General features: G+C 43.0%; 1 protein-coding gene across 1 annotated transcript in view; it reads left to right on the forward strand.

Annotated features, from left to right (window-relative positions):
• Positions 1-358: 358 nt before the first annotated feature.
• LOC134398118 (nuclear GTPase SLIP-GC-like) overlaps positions 359-22,677 on the forward strand; it is a 73,964-nt gene continuing 51,645 nt past the window's right edge. The window contains exons 1-6 of the mRNA XM_063125362.1: positions 359-444; positions 7,232-7,297; positions 7,693-7,780; positions 10,248-10,349; positions 12,126-12,231; positions 14,659-14,881. Coding sequence (XP_062981432.1) covers positions 7,268-7,297; positions 7,693-7,780; positions 10,248-10,349; positions 12,126-12,231; positions 14,659-14,881 — 549 coding nt within the window. The 5' untranslated portion in view covers positions 359-444; positions 7,232-7,267. The remainder of the gene's footprint in view (positions 445-7,231; positions 7,298-7,692; positions 7,781-10,247; positions 10,350-12,125; positions 12,232-14,658; positions 14,882-22,677) is intronic.

Raw genomic sequence — 22,677 nt, forward strand, 5'->3', positions numbered from 1 at the left:
AATAGCAGGGGGGCGGCGGCTATCTCACTAGAAATAGGTAAAGGGAGGAAAGGGATAAACATCTCTTCTGCAGGTAATATGCTTCTGACCTGGGAAGTGGGCATTTAGGCTTGCTTTTTTTTTTTTCTTAAAAAAAAGTTGCATAACATAAGTCTTTGGCCCACAGTCAATGGTGAGAGAGTCCTCCCCCCCGCTTCCTCCTCCTCCTCCTCCTCCTCCTCCCACCCTGTCGATTTGCATTGTTCATAACTGAGTCGGACTTTCAGCTCCTCCCAGACATCTTTGTAGGTATAATTTAGAACTTTCTTTTTCGTTTTCCTGGCTGAAACTCAGTAGGGCTGCAATCATTACATAAAAAGCAGCTTCTTGGTCTCCGCTAGGACTGTGCCAGGAACTTTGGAGTTGATTGCAGGCTTGCAGAGAACGGATCCACCAAATCCCCAGGTAAGAAGAGTTTCTCCTGCCACTGGTCTCCAGTGTTAGGAGATTTGCTTTCCCACCATGGCTTCCAGATGTCTCCGTCTGGCAAACTTAGCGGTTTTGCAAACTGCACTAATGTTTCCTTGTACTTAGTATCAGCCTCGAACCAGAGACACAGCTTCAAATCCCCATTTAGCTATGAAACTCACTAAGTGACTTTCACCCATTCCCCACCATCTCTCAGCCAACTGTACAGAGTTGATGTGAAAATAAAATTTGGGGTGGGGAGGTGAGAGAACTATGCATGCTACTCTGAGTTCCATGGAGAAAGGATGGGATAAAAATAGGGTGAGCATATGACCGGATTTGGCTGGATTTGCCCGGGTTTTTGGTGACAAATCCAGGAGGGGAGGGGGAATCCAGTTTTTTCCAACCTTCGCAGCCAGAGAGCAGCTCTAATGGGAATTAACAAAAATGCTTATAACTTTGTCATTTTTAAGATAAAGACATTTATTTATTTATTTATTTATTTATTACATTTTTATACCGCCCAATAGCCGAAGCTCTCTGGGCGGTTCACAAAAATTAAAACCACAGTAAAACACCCAACAGGTTAAAACACAATTACGAAATACAATATAAAAAGCGCAACCAGGATAAAACCACACAGCAAAGTTGATATAAGATTAAAATACAGAGTTAAAACAGTAAAATTTAAATTTAAGTTAAAATTAAGTGTTAAAATACTGAGTGAATAAAAAGGTCTTCAGCTGGCGACGAAAGCAGTACAGTGTAGGCACCAGGCGGACCTCTCTGGGGAGCTCGTTCCACAACCGGGGTGCCACAGCGGAGAAAGCCCTCTTCCTAGTAACCACCTGCCTCACTTCCTTTTGACATGAAACTTGGCACAATGGTAAGGTTGTAGGTAGGGCTTTAGTCATACCAAATTTGAAACAGATCCATTGAATTTTTTTGGAATTTTTCAAAAATTGAGGTTTATAATTATTATTTTTAAAATCGTCATTTTTAAAGATAAAGAGCTGAAACCGCACCATGATAGGTTTTAGGTAGAGCTTTAGCCACACCAGATTTGAAACAGATCCGTTCATCCATTGATTTTTTAGGAATTTTTCAAAAATTGAGGTTTTAAAATTATTATTTTTAAAATCGTCATTTTTAAAGATAAAGAGATGAAACTTTACACCATGATAGGTTTTAGGTAGAGCTTTTGCCACACCAGATTTGAAACAGACCTGTTCATCCATTGATTTTTTAGGAATTTTTCAGAAATTGAAGTTTTAAAATTATTATTTTTAAAATTGTCATTTTTAAAGATAGAGATGAAACTTGGCGCCATGATAGGTTATAGGTAGAGCTTTAGACATACCAAATTTGAAATACATCCGTTCATCCATTGATTTTTAGTAATTTTTTAAAATTTGAGGATTTAATTTTTTTAAAAAATGTTATTTTTAAACATAAAGAGATGAAACTTGGTACCATGATTGCTCTTAACAAGGACTTTAGCTATGCCAATTTTGAAACAGATCTGTTCATCCATTGAGTTTTAAGATTTTTTTTAAAGTTTGAGGTTTAAATTTTTTTTTTTTTTAGAAATGACGTTTTTAAAGATGAAGGGCTGAAAGCTGGCACTATGATAGCTCTTAAGGAGAGATTTAGTCATGCCAAGTTTGAATCAGATCTGTTCGTCCATTTTTAAAAGGATTGTTTTAAAAGTTCAAAGTTTTAAAATTATTGTTTTTTAAAACTGCTGGAGCCATATCCTTCAAACTCAGGTTGTCAAACCTCCTCTTTGGGGTGTTGCACATTGAGCAGTTTCAGCCCTTGGCATTAAGGGGATCTCCAGTCTTTAGGTAAGAAGTCCTGGGCAAGTAGGGCACCTTTCCTGTGGCAGATTTGGTGTGCAGTCGGGTACCTGGAACTCAGCAGAGGAAAGGAATCCACAAATCAAAATGTGGGAAAGGCGAGATCAGTCAAAGCAGCCCACAGGGCAAAACAGAATGGGCCAGAGGTCTTTTTCTCAAAGTTCCACATCATGGGCGATGAAGGGTCATCTTTAGAGAAAAACTCTCACAACCAACGGTAAGGTGCCAGTCGAGAGAGAGAGGCTCTCTTCTTTGTGGATGCCCTGTTGCTGCGAATGTTGGAACCTGGCATATCATTGCTTTGCTTCGCTACCACTTCCCTTCCACTTCACTTTGTACACTTGTGAGCTAGGCTCTGACTGCACTGCTAGGATGCAATGCAAAACATTGGAAGTGCATACCAGAGAAAAACAGAGAGATTTGTGGCTTTGACTGGCTGGCATATCTCTTAGAGACAGAGTTAGACTGAAGACACAACTCAGAGATGGCTGTAGCTGAGCCCTGAGAGGCTGCTGTACCACACAGAGCCTTTTTAAGAGTGTCTCAGAGTCCAGTTTTGGTGCAGGCAGAGGCGGCTGGCGGTGGAGTTTTTTTTTTTTTTTAAAAAAAACAAGAGTTACTGGATGCAACCAAGCTATGACCTGTTGCCCTACCCCCAGCAACAGGGTACAAGTGCACAGCCTGGCTGGAACATTGGGAGACTTTGGCAGAGAGAGAGAGAGAGGGGTGGGGTGGGGGATTATTTGAGGCTGGAAATGTTGGCAGGCTAGCATAAGGCAGAGGGAGGCTGAAGGCAACGCAGATGCACCTGTAGCTTGGCCCTGAGGCTGGCTTGCCACGCAGAGTGTTTTAAGAGCGCATCAAAGTTGTGCAGGAGGAGAGGAGGTGGAGGCGGCTGGTGGCAGAGGTTTTTAAAGTATTGGGCAAAAGGCGGGATATAATAATAATAATAATAATAATAATAATAATAATAATAATGATGATGTAAGAGTCACCAGACATGACCAAGCAATAACCTGCAATAAGCAATATCCCAAGCCACAAGTGTGCAGCCTAGCTGGACCACTGGGAGACTTTGGGGGAGAGAGAGAGAGAGATTGTTTGAGGCTGGAGGCTTTGGTTTGTCTGCAATGACTTAGAGTGACTGCAGACAGACAACCAAGAGACATCTATTGTAACTTAGCCCCATGGTGCTGGCATGAAATGCAGGGCACTAGGAAGAGGGTCTCAGAGTTGCGTTTGTGCAGGAAGTAGACAGGAGTTCAAAGTCTGGATGTGCAAAGTGGTGCCGACACACAAGCCTTGAGAAGCTAATGTGTATAAGAGAGAAGTGTGAATGGGCAAAGTAGTGTTCACTGCCACAACACCCACCCTAATGTTAGAGTAGAGAAACTTGTTACAATTATACACAAGCTTTTTTTTTTTTAAAAAAATGAGATTTAAAAAAGCCATCCATCCAGCCAGCCAGTAGCAAACCCTGTTAACAACAACAGCAGCTTGCAATGAGTGAAGACACAGTCAGAAAAGATATTTGAGGGAAGGGGAGAATGTAACACACAGAGTATAGCAAAAGCTTCAAAGTACAGCAAAACTTACAAAAGTAGGAGTGAGTGAAGTTAATTTCAGATACATTGAATCTCTCACTTGTTCTTTATTTCAGTGATTTTTACATTAAGATGCTATGTAGAACAGATTTGTCTTTAATGTGTGCTGTAAAATCAGACATGTGACCAAGGATATGTTCAGGTGGGCACGCCCCCTTGGTGCTGGACACGCAGACAATGTTGTCCTCCTTTTTGGTTTCCAAAATATGATCACCCTAATAGTATGGATCAGCTTTTCAGGATTGTGAGGGGGGGCTGTCTTCATGGCACCGCGTTGGTGCCTCACTGCCACCAAACCCTGCACTATCTACTGTGCTTGTAGGTGGGAAGAGTTGGGCTGACCTTGCTCTGGCTGGAAAAGTCAGGGTAAGTCCTCAAACTTCAAGCATGCATCTTTGCCCCAGGGTGCCTTCGAATCTGCAGCTGCGTCATCTAACTGACGGAGCAGAGATTTGGAGTCACCCCTGGGCAAAGACTATGCCAAGACAGCCCCAGAGTTAGAGCAAGAAGGGAGTGCCCCAGTTAATGAGTTGAGCTATGTCTCTAGATGCTTGGTTCCAAATCTGTGCCACTTATTGAAAAGTATACAACATGTGTCCTGCTTTGGCTGTAGCAAGCTGCAAGTGCACTGGAGGCAGCAAATAGTCAAGCCTACAAGAATTTAGCCAATAAGGTTCAGGTTACAACAGAGGTGGTTTAATTCCAGGCAAAGGTCAGAGTACAGTCAGTCAGTCAGTCAAGAGGAAAAGACAGCAGCAAGAGTGGTCAGGATAACGAGGAAGAAGTCAAACACAGTAAATCAGTCAGCGTACGTTAAGCTGTCCAGAAGCTGAGTTGTTAGGCAGTCCAAAAGGTCAAGGAAACAGGGCTTCAATCACAGACACATTTGAGGAGGCGAGATCAAAGGCAGGATTGGACCAGGTTGTCCCAACGCCGGATGGATCCTGTGGGAATCTACACTGATGTTATTCTAACGTTATGAATGGGTTACTGTGATGCATAGCGTCACGTGACCCTGTGTCTCTAACGTTGTAAATGAGTTGTACTTACTGGTTCTGTTTCGTTGTCCCCTTTCGCTATTGCTTAGCTGTAGCACTGATATTGATGCATGTGCCTCGTTCTATCGGTCATTTCCCTCTTCCTCTTCTCTGAAAGCAGCAGAGCTGCTGGGTTTGCTCTGCCCACTTCCTGTTCTCCTTCCTTCACTTCACCCCGTTTGCTATCTTATCTGCTACAGCAGTTGGAGTTTCATCACACCAGCGTTATACTGTGCAATCACTGACCATTGCGTGCAAAGGACTCAGACGTTTCCCACCTTAAAATCTGCTTTGATTGTGAAGTAGTCCCATGCATCCTGCCTCAATTGTGCTCCTTTTGCGAAAGATTCGCCCTAATTCCGAGCCGCCACTGCGGGCACAGGAGCAGGATTTATTTATTTATTTATTACATTTTTATACCGCCCAATAGCCAAAGCTTTAAACAAATGCTTACATCTGCGAAAGCTTTAAAGATAAAGACACCAAAATCGGCACAGTAATGGATATTAGGGAGAGCTTTAAGCATACCAAATTTGACTTGAATTGGGTCATCCGGTGATTTTTTATGATTTTTTTTTACATTTCCCCCCTCTTTGCAAAGTATCTGAGGAGTGCTAAATTCACTTCCTGGTAAGCAAAGGATCGCTGTAGCTCCATGCAGGAAAATTAACACAGGTCTCTGCTCCCAGTCCAAAACTCTAACCAGCGGGGCTTAAATGGTGTGTTTGAAATAATCCCAACAGCCGGGGCTGCCAAAAACAGGCCTCACCGTCTGCGCTGCTGAATGTTTTCAGTTTGGTCACCCATCCAAACCCTGACCAGACCCGGACCTTCTTAGCTTGTGTAAAGATATTTTGGGAGGGGGTTTGTGTGTGCTTATGACTATTGCCCTGCACTGCTGGCTAGGAACGAGGCAGGCAGTGGGCGGAGCAAACCCAGCAGCTCTGCTACTTTCAGAGAAGAGGAAGAACACTGAAACTATTGAACAGTACGCCCTGCAGTAACGTTACAGTTAAACTCAAGTAATGCTACATTCGTGCCCCGTTACGTTAAAAACTGACACAGATAACAACGTTAGAAATGGACACTAGCAACGTTAGAAGACTAGTGTTGATCATCCCAGTTTCCCACAGTGGTTAACTGGATGCCTCTGGGAACTCCACAAGGAGGACATGAGTGCAATGGCCTCCTCACACTGTCTCCAACCCCCAGTAATTGGTTTTCAGAGACTTGCTACTTCTGATCCCTGCTATAATATATAGCTACCATGACGAGTAGCGATTGATTTGGTAGCCCTCTCCTCCATGAATTTCTCTAATCCCCTTTTAAAGCCTTCTAAGTTTCTGTCCAGCACCACATCCCATGCAAGCAAATTCCATAGTTTAACTATGCATTGTGGGGAAAAGTCCTTTTTGCCAGTCCTAAATCTCTTGTCATTAGCCAGGGTTCTAGTATTGTGTGTTTGAGAGAAAAAGTAAACTAAGAAGTCCTTTCTTTGTAGGATCATTGCTCCAGGACTTGATCACTTTGGTGGCCCTTGATAACGGATTGTTTACTCTACTCTTTTCATATTTATTCATATTTAACAGTTCTGTAGAAGTTTCCCAACTTCAACTTGGTGGTTTTGCCCTGACTGGGACATGAACCATACTGCCCAAGAATACTTTTCGCAATGTTCCCTATTCCCCAGGCCAAGCTTTCTGCCAGTAACAGATCAAAAACAAACTTTGGTTGGGACAGCCATTTTAGCTATGCCTCTTTGATAGGCCTGAAATGACGATTGCCTTAACACTGCCTACACCATGATGCTCTGCTTAAAGCGATCTAGTTCTTCTAGGATGTCTCAAAGAATGTATTTATTTATTTATTTATTTATTTATTTATTGCATTTCTATACCGCCCAATAGCCAGAGCTCTCCGGGCAGTTCACAAAAATTAAAAACGTTCAACGTATTAAACAACAGTATAAAACCATAATATAAAATACAATATAAAAGCTCAATCGGATAAAAACAGCAGCAATGCAAAATTACAAATTTAAAACACCAAGTTAAAGTTTACAAATTTAAAACACCACAGCTGGTTTGCTGAGAGAGAGGTTCGCTTAGCGCCTACTATTGTACTCTTTCTGGCACCAGGTGAAGACTTTTGTATTCTCCCAGCATTTTAGCATTCTAGTCTTTTAGTGCTGCTGTTTTAAATATGTATTTTAAATCTCTGCATTGCTGCTAGGCTTTGATGATGATGATGATTACATTTATATCCCACCATTTTTTCCTCCAAGGAACCCAAGGCGGTGATCATAATCCTCCTCCTCTCCATGCTGTCCTCACAACCACAACCCTGTGAGGTAGGTTGGGCTGAGAGTCTGTGACTGGCCCAAAGTCACCCAGTGGGTTTCCATGGGCTAAGTGGGGACTAGAACCCGGATCTCCCGACTCCCAGTCCAACACCTTAGCCACTACACCACACAAGCTCTCTGTTCTGGTTGTATTTTTTATACTGTAATTTTAAACTTTTTAAATTTTATGTTGTTTTTATGCTGTACTTTATCATTTCAATTTTAGTGAACCACCCAGAGAGCTTCGACTATTGGGTGATCTAGAAACGTAATAAATAAATAGAGCTGTCAAGTATGTGTGCAACTGTTATATATTCTGTTAAAGCCAGTGTGAAATGCCAGCGCAAGATACAGATCTGAGGTCCATAATAATTGTGTATCTCCTTTTGAATTGATGCTTCCAGACCATGGCCACTGGGAATCCCAATGCCTCCCCCACAGTAACTGAGACTGAAGACAACGAGATGGAGTTGTTGACTGAAGAGCCCAGAGGTAAGGCCTGAAGGAGTGTGGTGCGTTTTCCTCTCTGCTCCCCACCATTCTGCTCAACAGAGCTGGACAGTCAGAAAGCTCAATTCTGTCCTTCTTCCAGCAGCAAGGGGAGATGAGGGGCGACAAAGGCCCTGCTTCTCTGCCTGGGTGAAATTGTTAAGAGCGTGAGACTCCCTGTTGCAAAGCTTTGAGAGGCTGGGTGGTACCAGGAGGACACAAGAGAGAACTGGCCTGACTACGTAAGCAGCCACTTGGGCCCCCACTCTTAATAGGAGTGCCAGGGATGCAGCGTGCCACCACAGAGGTATTCCGCAGGGTCCCTCAAAATGCTGGATCTTGGGTCAGGCAACACAGTTCTTTGTGGTGGCGGAAGGTCATGGGTTTGGTTGTAGACCACCTTCCTCAAGCAATTTTGCTATGGTTAATATTGTTATAATGACTTTATTATTCATGCATTTTAACATAAAGGTACCAGGTTTTGCGCAACGGTTACATGATAAGTAGACATGTCTAAAGGTTTGCATGCTATGAAAGGTGGAACAAAGTGAGGGAGGAAGGAGGAGGTAAAAGGAGAATCAGTCAGACGGGGTTGCTGAGAATCATAGAATCATAGAATAGTGGAAGGGGCCTAAAGGGCCATCGAGTCCAACCCCCTGCTCAAGGCAGGAATCCACCCTAAAGCATCCCTGACAGAGGGTTGTCCAGCTGCCTCTTGAAGGCCTCCAGTGTGGGAGAGCCCACAACCTCCCTAGGTCACTGATTCCACTGTCGTACTGCTCTAACAGTCAGGAAGTTTTCCCTGATGTCCAGCCGGAATCTGGCTTCCTTTAACTTGAGCCCGTTATTCCATGTCCTGCACTCTGGGAGGATCGAGAAGAGATCCTGGCCCTTGACTATGAAAGCAGCCACTGTGACCACAATACCCAGGGGGGTGAGATGAGTTTGAGGAGATGCTTGGAACTGGTAATGGAGACGAGATGGACAGCAGGTGGGAAGGCTATATTTTTAGATGGGGAGCTTCTCCAATAGCTGCTCCATGCTCAATAGATGCCCTCGGAGGAAAACATAAGGCATCTTATGAACACCTGTAAGCTTTAGGGTGGGATGGCCACTCATGCAACACTGAAAAAGAAGCCAAAAGAAGACACACATTTACACAAAATCTGCATTTTTACCTGTATATGCAAATTGGAACCAATTTCTAGAATCTAATATTTCATGGAAGGCAGCTAATTTGTTTCCAGCTAAATTATTCAATTTATTTGCACCTCCCCCAGATGAACCCTATTCAGTTCCTCTTCAATTAATTTACCCCCAAGTAATTTCCTATGTAGATTCTGCTCTACAGTAATTTCCCCTTAAATTGGTTGTCCCATTAATCAATCATCCCCCCCACCCCTAAAATAAATTCAAAAAATAAATAGAACGCCTGGGTATGCAACTCCATTCAGTAGGGGTGGGAACACAATACATTAGTCCCCCACCCCTTGGAAATCTGCCAAAAGCATTAATGTAAGTGAAAAGCTTCACATTTACGGGTGCCCACCACCAGAAGTTGTTCAGAAACATCTCTGGAGGGAGCGTACCTTCTGCCTGTTTAGGATTAGGACTTCAGTGACGGGTACTGGTGGCCATGCCTCTGTTTCCTTGATGTGAGGTACTTGAATTGGTGTCAAAGCTCTCACACGTAGATCTGGGCTGGCACAGAAATTAAGCACATGTTTAAAGTGTATCTCCCTGAGCCTGACTGCACCCTGTCCCAGATCGGACCATCAGCTGCCCCTGGGAGTGCTGAGGGTCAAGCAATCTTTGAGGTGACTTGTCCAGGGCTTTATATGCCAATAATAAAACCTTGAACCTTTCAACAATGGTGTTACAGGCTGTTGAGAAAGGGCTCCAGTCTACAGCCTCACAGCTGCATTCTGCAACAGCTGCAGCTTCCATTTCAACTCCAAGGGAAGCCCCACATAGAGTATATTGCAGCAGTCCAACCTTGAAGTTCCTAATGCCTGGACTACGTGGTCCAGCTATCCCCAGGAATGGCCGCAGCTGCTGTACCTGCTGAAGTTGGTAAAAGGTGCTGCTAGTCACTGAGGTCACCTGGGCCTCCAGTGACAAAGATGAATGCAGGAGCACCCCCAGGCTCTGCCCCTGGTCCTCCAGAGGGAGTGTAACCCCATCCCAGGCAGGCAGCTGACCTATATCCTGGCCCTGGGAGCCACCCACTCACAGAGCCTCCATCTTGCCAGGAGTCAGACTCAGCTTATTGGCCCTCATCCAGCCAAGCACTGCGTCCAGGTAGTGGTCCAGAGCCTGCACAGCCACACCGGATTCGATGTTACGGAGGAAGAGAGCTGGGTACCCTCAGGGTACTGATGACACTTCACTTCAAATCTCCTACTGATGCTTGGGGCTTGAGTGTGGTTGAGATTTTGCTAACTGGAACACTGTGTATACATTCAATAAGGAGCTGAGGAGGACTCCACAGCTGAAACGCCGCGCAAGCGAAGGAGGAGAGAAGACAAGTACCAAGTCTTTGAATCAAGGGAGAAAGAGATCCTGAAGAAGTGTACGTACGAAGGGGAGGTCAGCCCCACTCTCCTGTGATAAGGGTTAAGGGCAGGCTGGGTGGGGGGCAAAGACAGAACCTGGGGTGGGTGGGGGGCTTCCCCAGTGCTGAAGTATGTATGTATGTATTTATTTATTTATTACATTTTTATACCACCCAATAGCCGAAGCGCTCTGGGTGGTTCACAAAAATTAAAACCATAATAAAACAACCAACAGGTTAAAAACACAAATACAAAATACAGTATAAAAAGCACAACCAGGATAAAAACCACGCAGCAAAATTGATATAAGATTAAAATACAGAGTTAAAACAGCAAAATTTAAATTTAAGTTAAAATTAAGTGTTCAAATACTGAGAGAATAAAAAGGTCTTCAGCTGGCGACGGAAGGAGTACAGTGTAGGTGCCAGGCGGACGGCTCTGGGGAGCTCGTTCCACAGCCGGGGTGCCACAGCGGAGAAAGCCCTCCTCCTAGTAGCCACCTCAGCAGGGACTCACGGAGAAGGGCCCCTGTAGATGATCTTAAGGTCCGGGCAGGTACATATGGGAGGAGGCGTTCCTTCAATAACCTGGCCACAAACTGTTTAGGGCTTTGAATGTCAATACTAGCACTTTGAATTGGGCCCGGACCTGGACTGGCAGCCAATGAAGTTGTAAAAGGACTGGCGTAATGTGATCTCGCCGGCCAGTCCCTGTTAATAAACGGGCTGCCCTGTTTTGTACCAGCTGAAGCTTCCGGACTGTTTTCAAAGGCAGCCCCACGTATAACGCATTGCAGTAATCCAAATGAGAGGTTATCAGAGCATGGATTACACCAGTCCTTTTACAGCTTCATTGGCATGGATAACTGTAGTTAGGCTATCTCTGTCCAGATAAGGGCGTAGTTGGTATATCAACCTAAGCTGCTAAAAGGTGCTCTTTGCCACTGAGTTCACCTGTGCCTCAAGTGACAGTTCTGGATCCAAGAGCACCCCCAAACTACTGACCCATCCTTTAGGGAGAGTGCAACCCCATCCAGGACAGGGCAAACATCACCTCGCCGGACAGATGAACCACCCGCTAACAGTCACCCCCAACCCTATACACAATTCCAGTTGTGTGGGATGTCTTACACATACATGGACAAAATGAAACTAATCCTTCTGCCAGAATCGGCACAAAAGGTGGTGTACAATCAATAACAATGAAAGCTACATGAAAGTAGTTCGGAAGAGACTGCTGGAACCAGGGGGTGCCCATCCTTGCCACTTCCTCTGTTCTGCCCTCAACACATGTGACGCTGCATATCTTTCCAGTCAGCCATACTTGGATCCAGTCCACAAATGTAAATCTGCCTTCAGCTTCATTGATAAGACAGCTTTGCTGAGAGACCGCCTTCTCCCATATGGGCTTTGAACAGTGAGCAGTAAATTCAGGTCATTAAATGCTTAGCTGTAGAAGGATGAATGGAAGGTTGGTTAACCAGATTAATTGAGGGGAAAGAGATGGCATGGAGAATGTGAAAGGGCCATGTAAGGCGGCACCTTCTCAGGATGGCAGAGCGAATTGGATCGCACTACATTGAGTGCTGCAGCAGGTACCAGGTTTCATGACAGCATAAACGCTGCAGTTCCCTAGAACCCTTCTTGCCATTATTTGAGTTTCCATGGCCATTGCCTTTTCTCAGCCGAACGTTGTCCAAACCGGGCTCTGCTTACATACTCTGACTCATATCCTATCCCTGTTCCCAGATTCTTCAATTGCACATTCCGCTTATGTGTCTCTGTGTTTTTTAGATGAAAAGCTGGAATCCAAGACAAGGAAGGTTCTCAGCACAACATACGATAAATTGTTTGCTGTTTTGTCCCAGGACACGATGCTAGATGGAGTGAACTATCTCAAGTGAGTCTCCCACCTGATTTCTTCTCAAATATAGGTTAGATCTACACTACTGCTTTATAGTGGTATTGAAGTGCACTGATAACTGTTTGTTTTAGGGTGACCCTATGGAAAGGAGGACCGGGCTCCTGTATTTTTAACAGTTGTATTGAAAAGGGAATTTCAGCAGGTGTCATTTGTATATATGGGGACCTGGTGAAATTCCCTCTCCATCACCACAGTTAAAGCTGCAGGTGCCCTGCCCTCTTTTAAAGCTGGTCACTCTAGTATAGCTCCTGCAGCTTTAACTGTGGTGATGAAGAGGGCATTTCTCCAGGTTCTCTATATATACAAATGACACCTGCTGAAATCCCCTTTTCTATGCAACTGTTAAAGATACAGGAGCCCGGTCCTCCTTTTCATAGGGTCACCCTACGTAATCATCTTAAAGTAGCAGGCTGGTGCTAGGTCTGTGAGTTAACCTTTAAATGAATTAAACTCATTCCCCACCCCCTTACCCTCTCCACAACCCTGCAAGGTAGGCCTGTCCTAGGCCTGTGAGGTAAGTTTAAAACAAACTCAATTAGTTTCTTCTTCTCTCTCTCTCTCCCCCTCAACACCTGGCCAGGGCTGTCTTGAAGTCATCATCATGATTTTCCTTGTCCCCACAAAAAACAAAAACTACAACTCCCAGCATGCCTTTTGCCCAGAGCTGCAACCTCCTTCCCTTCTGCTCCCGATGGGGCCTAGTAACTGAGGCAGCCAACCCAGGCGCTCTCACTTCAGGCCCAGGATGGTGAGCCACTTCCAGATGATGGCTGCCAAAGCCTGCCAAGTCTTCCCTCCCGCCTAAGGCATGCTGGGAGTTGTAGGCGTAAGCCTAGGTCCCTGAATAACGCATTAATTTTTGAACATCTGAGGTGTGGTGGGAGACCACTGGAGAGCGGGCCTTCTTAGTTGTGGCACCCTGCTTATGGATTTCTTTTTCCCAGGCAGGGTTGCCTAGTGACTCCATTAATGGCTTTTAAATGCCAAGTGAATTTAAAAATAAAATAAAAATCCCAAGGCTTTTTAACTTGGTGAGATTTGTTATGTTGGTTTCCCCACCCTGTTATAACTAAACCACAACATTCCAAGACAGATGCAAGAATTACTGAATAACATTTATGATTTTCATGGAAAAGCCTGATTACACCATTGAAACAGAAGAGTGAATGGAGGAATGACTGACAGCTGAGGCTAGAATGGAATGGTGGGCAGAGTTAGCGGCAATTGGGGAAAGGCAGTTAGAAGGAGAACAAAGACAGCCAGCGAAAGGTTAGGAAAATGGGGGCTGAGTTAGGATGGAGAGATAGTGATACTACAGCTCCCAGCATGCCTTTGGTAGCTCTCAGGTGTCCATGTCCTCTGAGAGACGCTTTCCTCCTCTCGTGGCTGATGCTGCTCCTTGACAAACATTGAGGAGTAGCATCGCCAAGGAGGGGAGATAAGCAGCCGTCAGTGGATGCGCACAACTCTGGCCAAGGATGAAGGCTGCGTGTGTGCTTCCCTCAGTTTCTGAGAAAACTGATATCAGGATAGGGTGCTGTTGAGCATGTCCAGAGTTTGGCCTCTCAAAGACATGCTGTTGTATCTAGCTATGATTTTAAAACCGCAGGTGGGAGGAGGCACCGCAAATGGATGCAGCCTATTTATGTGGGTTGTTTCATTTTATGTGGAATTTGGTTGACTGACATTAGGAATCACAATGGCTGCCAAAGGCCGGTAAGTCTGGCCTCCTACCCAAGGCATGCTGGGAGTTGTAGGCGTAAACATAGGTTTTTTATTAAATTCTTTAAAAATACTTGACCCCCCAAATTCATGTTTTTAGATTTGTTCTGATCCATGTACACATTGTCCTGTCTGGGTGAACAGCATTAAGGCAATACCATATGTGGAAGTGGGTAAACACTTAGGGACATACGTCACACACATACACAAACACACACACACACACACACACATTCTGCTTTATAGGTAGAGATTATCCAAAATCCTGCAAGACGTCATTCTGGTAAAAAGGTGCAAGAAGCATATAGTGTTGCCATGATGGGATCATAATGATTTAACACAAGGTGTAGATCTGACACTGCTCTTCATTTTCTCTTCTCGCCTACAGAAGCTTAAAGCTGTAGTTGTGCCCCTGTGAAATTCCCCTCAATGGCATAAGTTCCATATCGCCTCTGGGACTGTCATTAATCAGTATTGGAAGAATTGCCAAGTCCTAGTCTATTCTATACTCTCTCTCAGCAGGATGTAAAATTCTCCAAGCAACAGTGCAACCTACCCTCACCTAATGTATGAAGCTCCTGAGATGCTGAGATTGTTGTGAGATCTCAAATCAGCAGGTCGCATGCTTCCAGACCCTGGTCCTGCTGCCTGCCCTCAACTCCCTCTCTTTTCCCCTCATAGGGAGCGACTGATCACCTTGAAAAAAAAGTGTTCCTTGGACCCCATTTTCATTGGTTTTCTGGGCCGTACAGGAGCTGGGAAGACCTCCCTGCTCAATGCCATTATAGGGAAGAAGCTGTTCATGCCAGTATCTGGGGAAAAAGCTTGTACTTCATGCATCGTGCAGGTGAAGAAAAGTAAGAGTGAGTTCTACGAGGCTGTAATTCACCTTCTCACAAAAGAGGTGGGTACAATTTCCCTCCTAGGGGTAGAGGAACTGTTGCTTCATTGAATATTTATACCCTGCTTTTTATTATTATTATTATTATTATTATTATTATTATTATTATTATTATTATTATTATTATATTACACTTATATACCGCCCCCATAGCCAGGGCTCTCTGGGCGGTTTACAGAAATTCTAAAAAATTAAGATAAAAACGAGTATACAAAATTTAAAATTCTAAAACAAAGAACATACACAAATAAAGCATTAAAAGCCGTTAAAAAATAAACATGTGGGTAATTAAGATGTGCCACTGTATGTCTGGGCAAAGAGGACAGTCTTAACCTGGCGCCGGAAAGATAGCAGCGTTGGCACCAGGTGAGCCTTGTCAGGGAGATCGTTCCACAGTCTGGGGGCCACCACCGAAAAGGCCCTGTCCCTCGTTGCCACACTCCAAGCCTCTCTCGGAGTAGGCACCCGGAGGAGGACCTTAGATGTTGAACGTAGTGACCGGGTATATTCACTTCGGGAGAGGTGTTCCGTCAGGTGTTGTGGTCCCAAGCCGTGTAAGGCTTTATAGGTCAAAACCAGCACCTTGAATTGGGCTCAGAAACATACAGGCAGCCAGTGCAAGCGGACCAGAGCAGGTGTTATGTGGTCAAACCTTCTGGTTCCCGAAATCAATCTGGCTGCTGCATTTTGCACAAACTGCAGCTTCCGAACCGTCTTCAAAGGCAGCCCTTCGTAGAGTGCATTGCAGTAATCTAACTTGGAGGTTACCAGAGCATGGACAACTAAAGCAAGGGGCAGAGCCACATTTAAGCTTTGGGATGCCCTGACAGCGCATTTGGGCGTCCCAAAATCGATGATGTGAACCCTACCTTAAGCGTTGCAAGAAGAGGCGGAGGAGGAGGAGGAGGAGGAGGAGGAGGCGGCCCCGCGCAGGGACGGGATAAAGGGTAAACCGCGCCCGGTGCCTTCGCCGGGCAATCAGCTCCCGCCCACCTACCCGCCGGCATCTTTTTGCCAGCGAAAGAGTCACCCGGGACCCACCCGGGTCAGAGAACTTCACGGAAGAAGCCGCCGCCGGCTTCCTCCGAGCTCTATGACCCGGGTGGAAGCCGGCGGAAGCTTCTCCCGTGACGCTCTCCGACCCGGGTGGGCCCCGGGTGACTCTTTCGCCGGCAAAAGGCTGCTGGCGGGTAGGTGGGCGGGAGCTGATTGCCCGGCGAAGGCGCCGGGCATGGTTTACCCTTCATCCTGTCCTCCTCCGCCGCCTCTTCTTGCAACGCTTAAGGTAGGATTCACAGCATCGATTTCGGGACGCCCAAATGTGCCGTCAGGGCGTCCCAAAGCTTAAATGTGGATCCTCCCCTGGTTATCCCTGTCCAGCTAGCGGCGTAGCTGGGCCACCAACCGGAGTTTGTAGAAGGCACTCTGTGCCACTGAGGTCACCTGAGCCTCAAGTGACAATGATGGATCTAAAAGAACCCCCAAGCTACGAACCTGCTCCTTCACCTGCACTCTTCTGAATGGACGCCCAAAGTAGCTGACAACAAATACAAAACAACCAATACAATATACCAATATTACAATAAATTAATTCCTCCTTACGTTACAAGAGCTGTCTTTATGTTACATGAAATCTCAGTTTGCAATAGAATTATTGGAGAGCTCCGTGTGACACAGCATGGTCCCCTTTGGGTTCTGCCCAATCTTACAGCTCCTTTCCTGGACTGAGATTTGGGACCACATTGGTGAAAGTATGGAGCCAGCCCCCTTCGGACATGGCCCTGTGGTTTGCAATACCAAAACAGGGCATCCTTCATCCAGTCCCAGTCCCCAAACTGTACTGGCTCCCTGGGGAACATAGAATCATAGAATAGCGGAGTTGGAAGGCGCCTACAAGGCCATCGAGTCCAGCCCGCTGCTCAATGCAGGAATCCACCCTAAAGCATCCCTGACAGAGGGTTGTCTGGTTTGAATGACTCTAGTGTGGGAGAGCCCACAACCTCCTTAGGTATCTGATTCCATTGTCGTACTGCTCTAACAGTCAGGAAGTTTTTCCTGATGTCCAGCTGGAATCTGGCTTCCTTTAACTTGAGCCCATTATTCCGTGTCCTGCCCTCTGGGCGGATCGAGAAGAGATCCTGGCCCTCCTCTGTGTGAGAACCTTTGAAGTATTTGAAGAGTGCTCTCATGTCTCCCCTCCATTTCTCTTCTCCAGGCTAAACATGCCCAGTTCTTTCAGTCTCACTTCATAGAGCTTTGTTTCCAGACCCCTGATCATCCTGGTTGCCCTCCTCTGAACACGCGTCCCTGGTCAACAGCCAGTTGGCCACTGTGTGAACAGAAAGCTGGACTAGATGGACTCTCAGTCTGATCCAACAGGGTCTTCTTATGTTCTTATGAGCCTAGTGGGCACCAGGAAAGGTGTCTGTGGGCCCTGGGCACTACATTGGAGAACCCAGGACAAGATGATCTCCAAGGTCCCCTCCAATTCTATGAATTAGGAATGTGTAGTTTGTGAAGATGTGTGTTTTAGCATTTTGCATCCAGCATTCTCCACACTGTGTACTTCACTTGTGTTTCCACAGGTGTGTGTGTGTGTGTGTGTATGTTTTGTGTGTACAAATATAAATGTTAGATGTGATAATGTCATATCCCACATCTTTGATCCCACATCTTTCCGCATAACAGGAAAGTCACAGGAGGAGATGTGGGCTGTGAGGCAGCCACGTGGCCAGCATGAAATGTAGCTGGGCTGTAAGAGTGAAACTGGAGAATCCTCTTTACGAACGGCTGGGAAACTTCCTAGACTGGAGTTCCTGCAGGGTGGCAGATCAGTGAGTTTTGGTGTGAGAGAAACGGGCTGCCACTCTGCCTCTTCCCAATTTATTTATTTATTTTAATACATTTACATACCGCCCCATAGCCGAAGCTCTCTGGGCAGTTTACAAAAGTTAAAAACAGTGAACATTAAAAACAAATATACAAAAATTTAAAAGCAGAAAAACAGCAATATCCATTTTAAACAGCTATTCTGGGGTCAGTTAAAAAACCCTCAGCAGATGTTGTTAACTGCCTGGGAGAAGAGAAAAGTCTTGACCTGGCGCTGAAAAGATAACAATGTTGGCGCCAGGCGAGCCTCGTTGGGGAGATCATTCCGTAATTGTGTGGGGGGGGGGACACTGAAAAGGCCCTCTTGGCTGCCTTTTGCTTCTTTGGCTTAAGGATATTGTACTATGAAAGCGGTATATAAAAGGTAGGAGCCTTTATAGCGGTATTGAAGTTCACTGACAACTGTTGGGGCCCATTGATATATGCCGTATACCACTTTCATACTGGTATATCCTGCTTGGAGTGGCTCCTGACTTTTATATACCGCTTTCATAATGCAATATCCTGCATGGTGTAGATGAGGCCTACATTGGTCCCAACTGCAACCCTGAATTCTCCTGGCTTCCTGACTTACGAGGGTTCTTGTGGTGGTGCCAGAGGATTCATAGTGGTTCAGTATCTCACACAGCACTCCACAGTATAAAAATACTCTCCGTCTTTGCCTAATCATTCTGCTGTCTGCTGCATCTAGGTGGTAGTTCTGGCTGGTGAAGAAAGAGGCCAAGTTACCTTCTTTTCATAAGTTTAAACAAAGTCTAATCTACAACACCTTCAAAGAGAAGTCGAAGAGGTCATTGATAAGTTAAAAGTTGGTAAATCACCAGGAGCAGATGGTTTGGGATCAGAATATTATGTCTTCAAAGATTATTTAGTTCCAAAATTAATGGAACTTTCTAATAGGATACTAATAGGAGAGAAGATACCTGAATCATGGGAACATTCATTGATAATTCTGATCCCAAAACCAGATAAAGACTTGACTAATCCCGATTCCTATAGACCTATTTCGTTAATAAATCAGGATGCTAAAATTTTCACATCTATTATGGCTAAACGGCTAAATAAGTTTATATCAGAATATATAGGAGCAGATCAATGTGGGTTTGTAGCAGGAAGGCAGATGCATAATTTAGTGGGAAGAGTCTTAAATGTAATAAATGTAATAAAAAAAGCAAATATTAAGGCAGGTATTATGGCATTGGACATTTTTAAAGCTTTTGATTGTGTGAGCTGGCAGGCATTAAAGATTATTATAGATAAACTGGGATTTGGAAATAAATTTAAAAGTGTAATAGAACAGTTATATTCCCAAAATACAGCGGTAGTGGTGGTAAATGACGGACTCACTGAAAAGATACGACTAGCCAGAGGAACAAGACAAGGATGTCCGCTCTCGCCGGTCCTGTTTGTAATGGTTATGGAAGTTTTGGCGAAGGCACTAAGGGAGGATGAAGAGTTAGAAGGAATTGGAGAGATAAGGGAAATAAAGTTAAACATGTTCGCAGATGATACTTTATTGACCATTAAGAACCCAATAAGAAAATTAGAAAGAATTAAATATCAGTTGAGGGAATTTGAGGAAATTACAGGGTTAAAAATAAATTGGTCTAAATCAGAGATGATGTTGTTTAACTATACTAAGAAGGAAGAAAAGGATTGGGAACATAAGGGAATAGAATTGAAAGTTAAGGAGGAGATTAAATATTTGGGAATTAAAATTACAAAAAATTTAGAGAATCTTGAAAGGGAAAATTTAACGAGGTTAAAGAAGGAGGTATTAGAGAAATTGGAGAAATATAAAAGATTAAATTTATCTTGGTTTGGGAGAATAGCTTTAATAAAAATGAAGATATTAGCTAAAATTAATTTTGTGTTTAGGATGTTACCAATAAAAATATCAGAAACCGAGATAAAAAGTTGGCAAAATATTATTAATAAATATTGTAATGGAGAAAAGAGGGCAAGGGTGAATAAAAATAATTGGTATCTAAGCCAAAAAAAGGGTGGATTGGGTCTCCCAAATATAAAATTATACTATGTAGCAAATAGATTAAGACACATTGTAGAAGCAATTATAGGAGCAGGAGATTTATATTGGATGGAAGAAAAAACTATAAGTAATGTAGAGATGAATTTGGATAATGTTTTCTTTAAAGATGGAGGGAGAAAGTGGGTTGGAAGTATAGATAATCCACTCTTGAGGACTCAATGGGAAATTTGGAGTAAATTTAAAGGGAAGTTGCTTCCGAGCAACTCTCCCTTAGCACCGATAATAATGTTAAAGAATTTCCCAGAGGATCTAAAGGGTAGATTATGTAAAATATTAAAAGAGAAAAATAAAATAAAATTAAAGGATTGGTTAAGAGATATAAAAACAAGAGAGGATATGGAAAATTTGTTAAAGGAGAAAAAATTATCTTGGTTAGAATATGGTCAATTAGAACAATGGAATAAAAAGTGGATTAAAGATAATAGAATGTGTAGAAAGATGACGAAGTTTGAAGAATTAGTAGTAAATAAGGAGAAAGGGAAAGGAGGTAGTATAGTTTTAAAAGGATTAATGAGTGAAATATATAAATTACTGTTAGAGAAGGAGTTTAGAGAGAATACAGAGAAAATGGTTTGGGAATCAGATTTGAAGGTACAAATAGGGTGACAGAGCTGGGAGGGACTATGGAAACAAAGAGTGTTGAGAAGTTTATCAGTGAGAATAAAGGAGAATTATTTTAAAATTATATGGAGGTGGTACCTAACCCCGGTTAGATTGAATAAAATAAACGATCAGCATTCAGCAAATTGTTGGAGAGGTTGTGGGGAAAAAGGAACGTATTTACATATGTGGTGGCAATGCAAATATGTACAAAGATTATGGATGATGGTGTTTTCAGAAATTGAAGAAATAGTGGGAATGAAAATAGAACAAACACCAAAGATTGCATTGCTGTCACTATTTGAAGATATAAAGTGTGGAAAAGGAACTATAGAGCTGATATCGAGTTTGCTGGTTGCAGCACGATTGATGGTAGCTAGGAACTGGAAGGTTCAAGGGGAATATTCTATAGAAGATTGGTATAAAGAAGTATGGGATATAGCCATGAATGATAAACTGACATGTAATATTAAGTGGAGAAAAGGCGTAACTAAAATAAATGAGTTTGAAGGAATCTGGAAACAGTTCCTAATATTTGTTTTTTTTTTTTTTATAAATTTTTTATTAAACAACATATAACAACAACAAAACATCAAATAAAAAACACTTGTTACATAAACATAAAATTACCTTAATATCAAATATTCAAATTTTGCCTATTAAACATTTTTATACTAAACATAACAGTGCTCCCCCCCCCCTCGGGATCTCATTCCTGTTTCCAAAAACTCATAGTTTCTTCTGTTGGTGGTTTCCCACTTCCTTTAGAAAATACAAACTCCAGGAACTTTTTCCATATACCCTCAAAATCATTTGTTTTTGCTATACCTTTTTTCATTTTAATATTACATGTCAATTTATCATTTATAGCAATGTCCCACACTTCTTTATACCATTCTTCAATACAATAGTCTCCTTGCATCTTCCAGTTCCTGGCTACAATCAGCCTCACAGCCGTCAACAGATTCGTTATTAACTCTTTCGTTTCTTTATTACATTTAAGTTCTTCTTGCGGTGAAAGTAGTGCAATCCTTGGTGTGACTTCTACTTTAAATCCCACTATCTGCTCAATCTCATAAAAAACCATCTTCCACAACTTTTGCACATGTTTACAGTCCCACCACATATGTAAATACGTTCCTTTTTCACCACATCCCCTCCAACAATCTGCTGAAAGCTGATTATTAATCTTATTTAATCTGACCGGAGTTAAATACCACCTCCATACCAGTTTGTAGTAATTCTCCTTTATTCTTACTGACATATTTCTCAACACTCTCTGTCTCCATAATCCCTCCCATCTCTGCTGTCCTATCTGTATCTTCAAATCAGTCTCCCAAACCACTTTCCCACTACTATCCCACACTCCTTTCTCAGTTAATACATTATATAGTTGACTCATTAACCCTTTTATCCCTATATTTTGTCCCTTATCAATTCCTTTTTTTTCAATTAATTCCTCAAATTTCGTCTTCTCTCCACACTCTCTATTTTCTTTTACCCAATTTTTAGTCCATTGTTCCAATTGCCCATAGTTTAACCATGATAATTTCAAATCTTTTAAAACATCTTCCAACCTCTCTCTTGTATTCATCCCCTTTAACCATTCACTTAATCTCATTTTATTTTTCTCCTTTAAAACTTTACCTAATCTATTCTTTAAATTTTCAGGAAATTTCTTTAGCATTATCACTGGTGTTAAAGGGGAATTAATTGAAAGCAATTCCTTTTTATATTTATTCCAAAGTTCCCAATGGAACTTCAAAAAGTAATTATCTATTTCGTTAAGCCAATTACCCTTCCCTTTTTCCTTAAAAAATACATTCTGCAAATTTAGCTCAATATTATCTAATGTATTTTCTTCCATCCATTCTAAGTCCCCTACCCCTAAAATTGCTTCAGCAATGTGTCTTAACCTGTTTGCTATATAATAGTACTCAAGGTTCGGGAGACCCAATCCACCCTTCTTTTGATTTATATACCATTTACATTTGTTAATTCTTGCTTTCTTCTCCGCATTGCAGTAATTATTTATAAGATTCTGCCAACTTTTTAACTCTAAATCTGAAATTCTTATTGGTAACATCCTGAAAATAAAATTGATCTTAGGCAAAATTTTCATCTTTATTAAAGCTATTCTTCCAAACCAAGAAAGATTCAGTTTCTTATACTTCTTTCGCTTTTCTATTACCTCTTTTTTCAATCCATTTAAATTTTCACTTTCCAAATCTTCTAAATTTTTAGTAATCTTAATACCCAA

This window comes from Elgaria multicarinata, chromosome 4 (assembly GCF_023053635.1).
Source record: "Elgaria multicarinata webbii isolate HBS135686 ecotype San Diego chromosome 4, rElgMul1.1.pri, whole genome shotgun sequence".
Taxonomy (NCBI): Eukaryota; Metazoa; Chordata; class Lepidosauria; order Squamata; family Anguidae; genus Elgaria; species Elgaria multicarinata.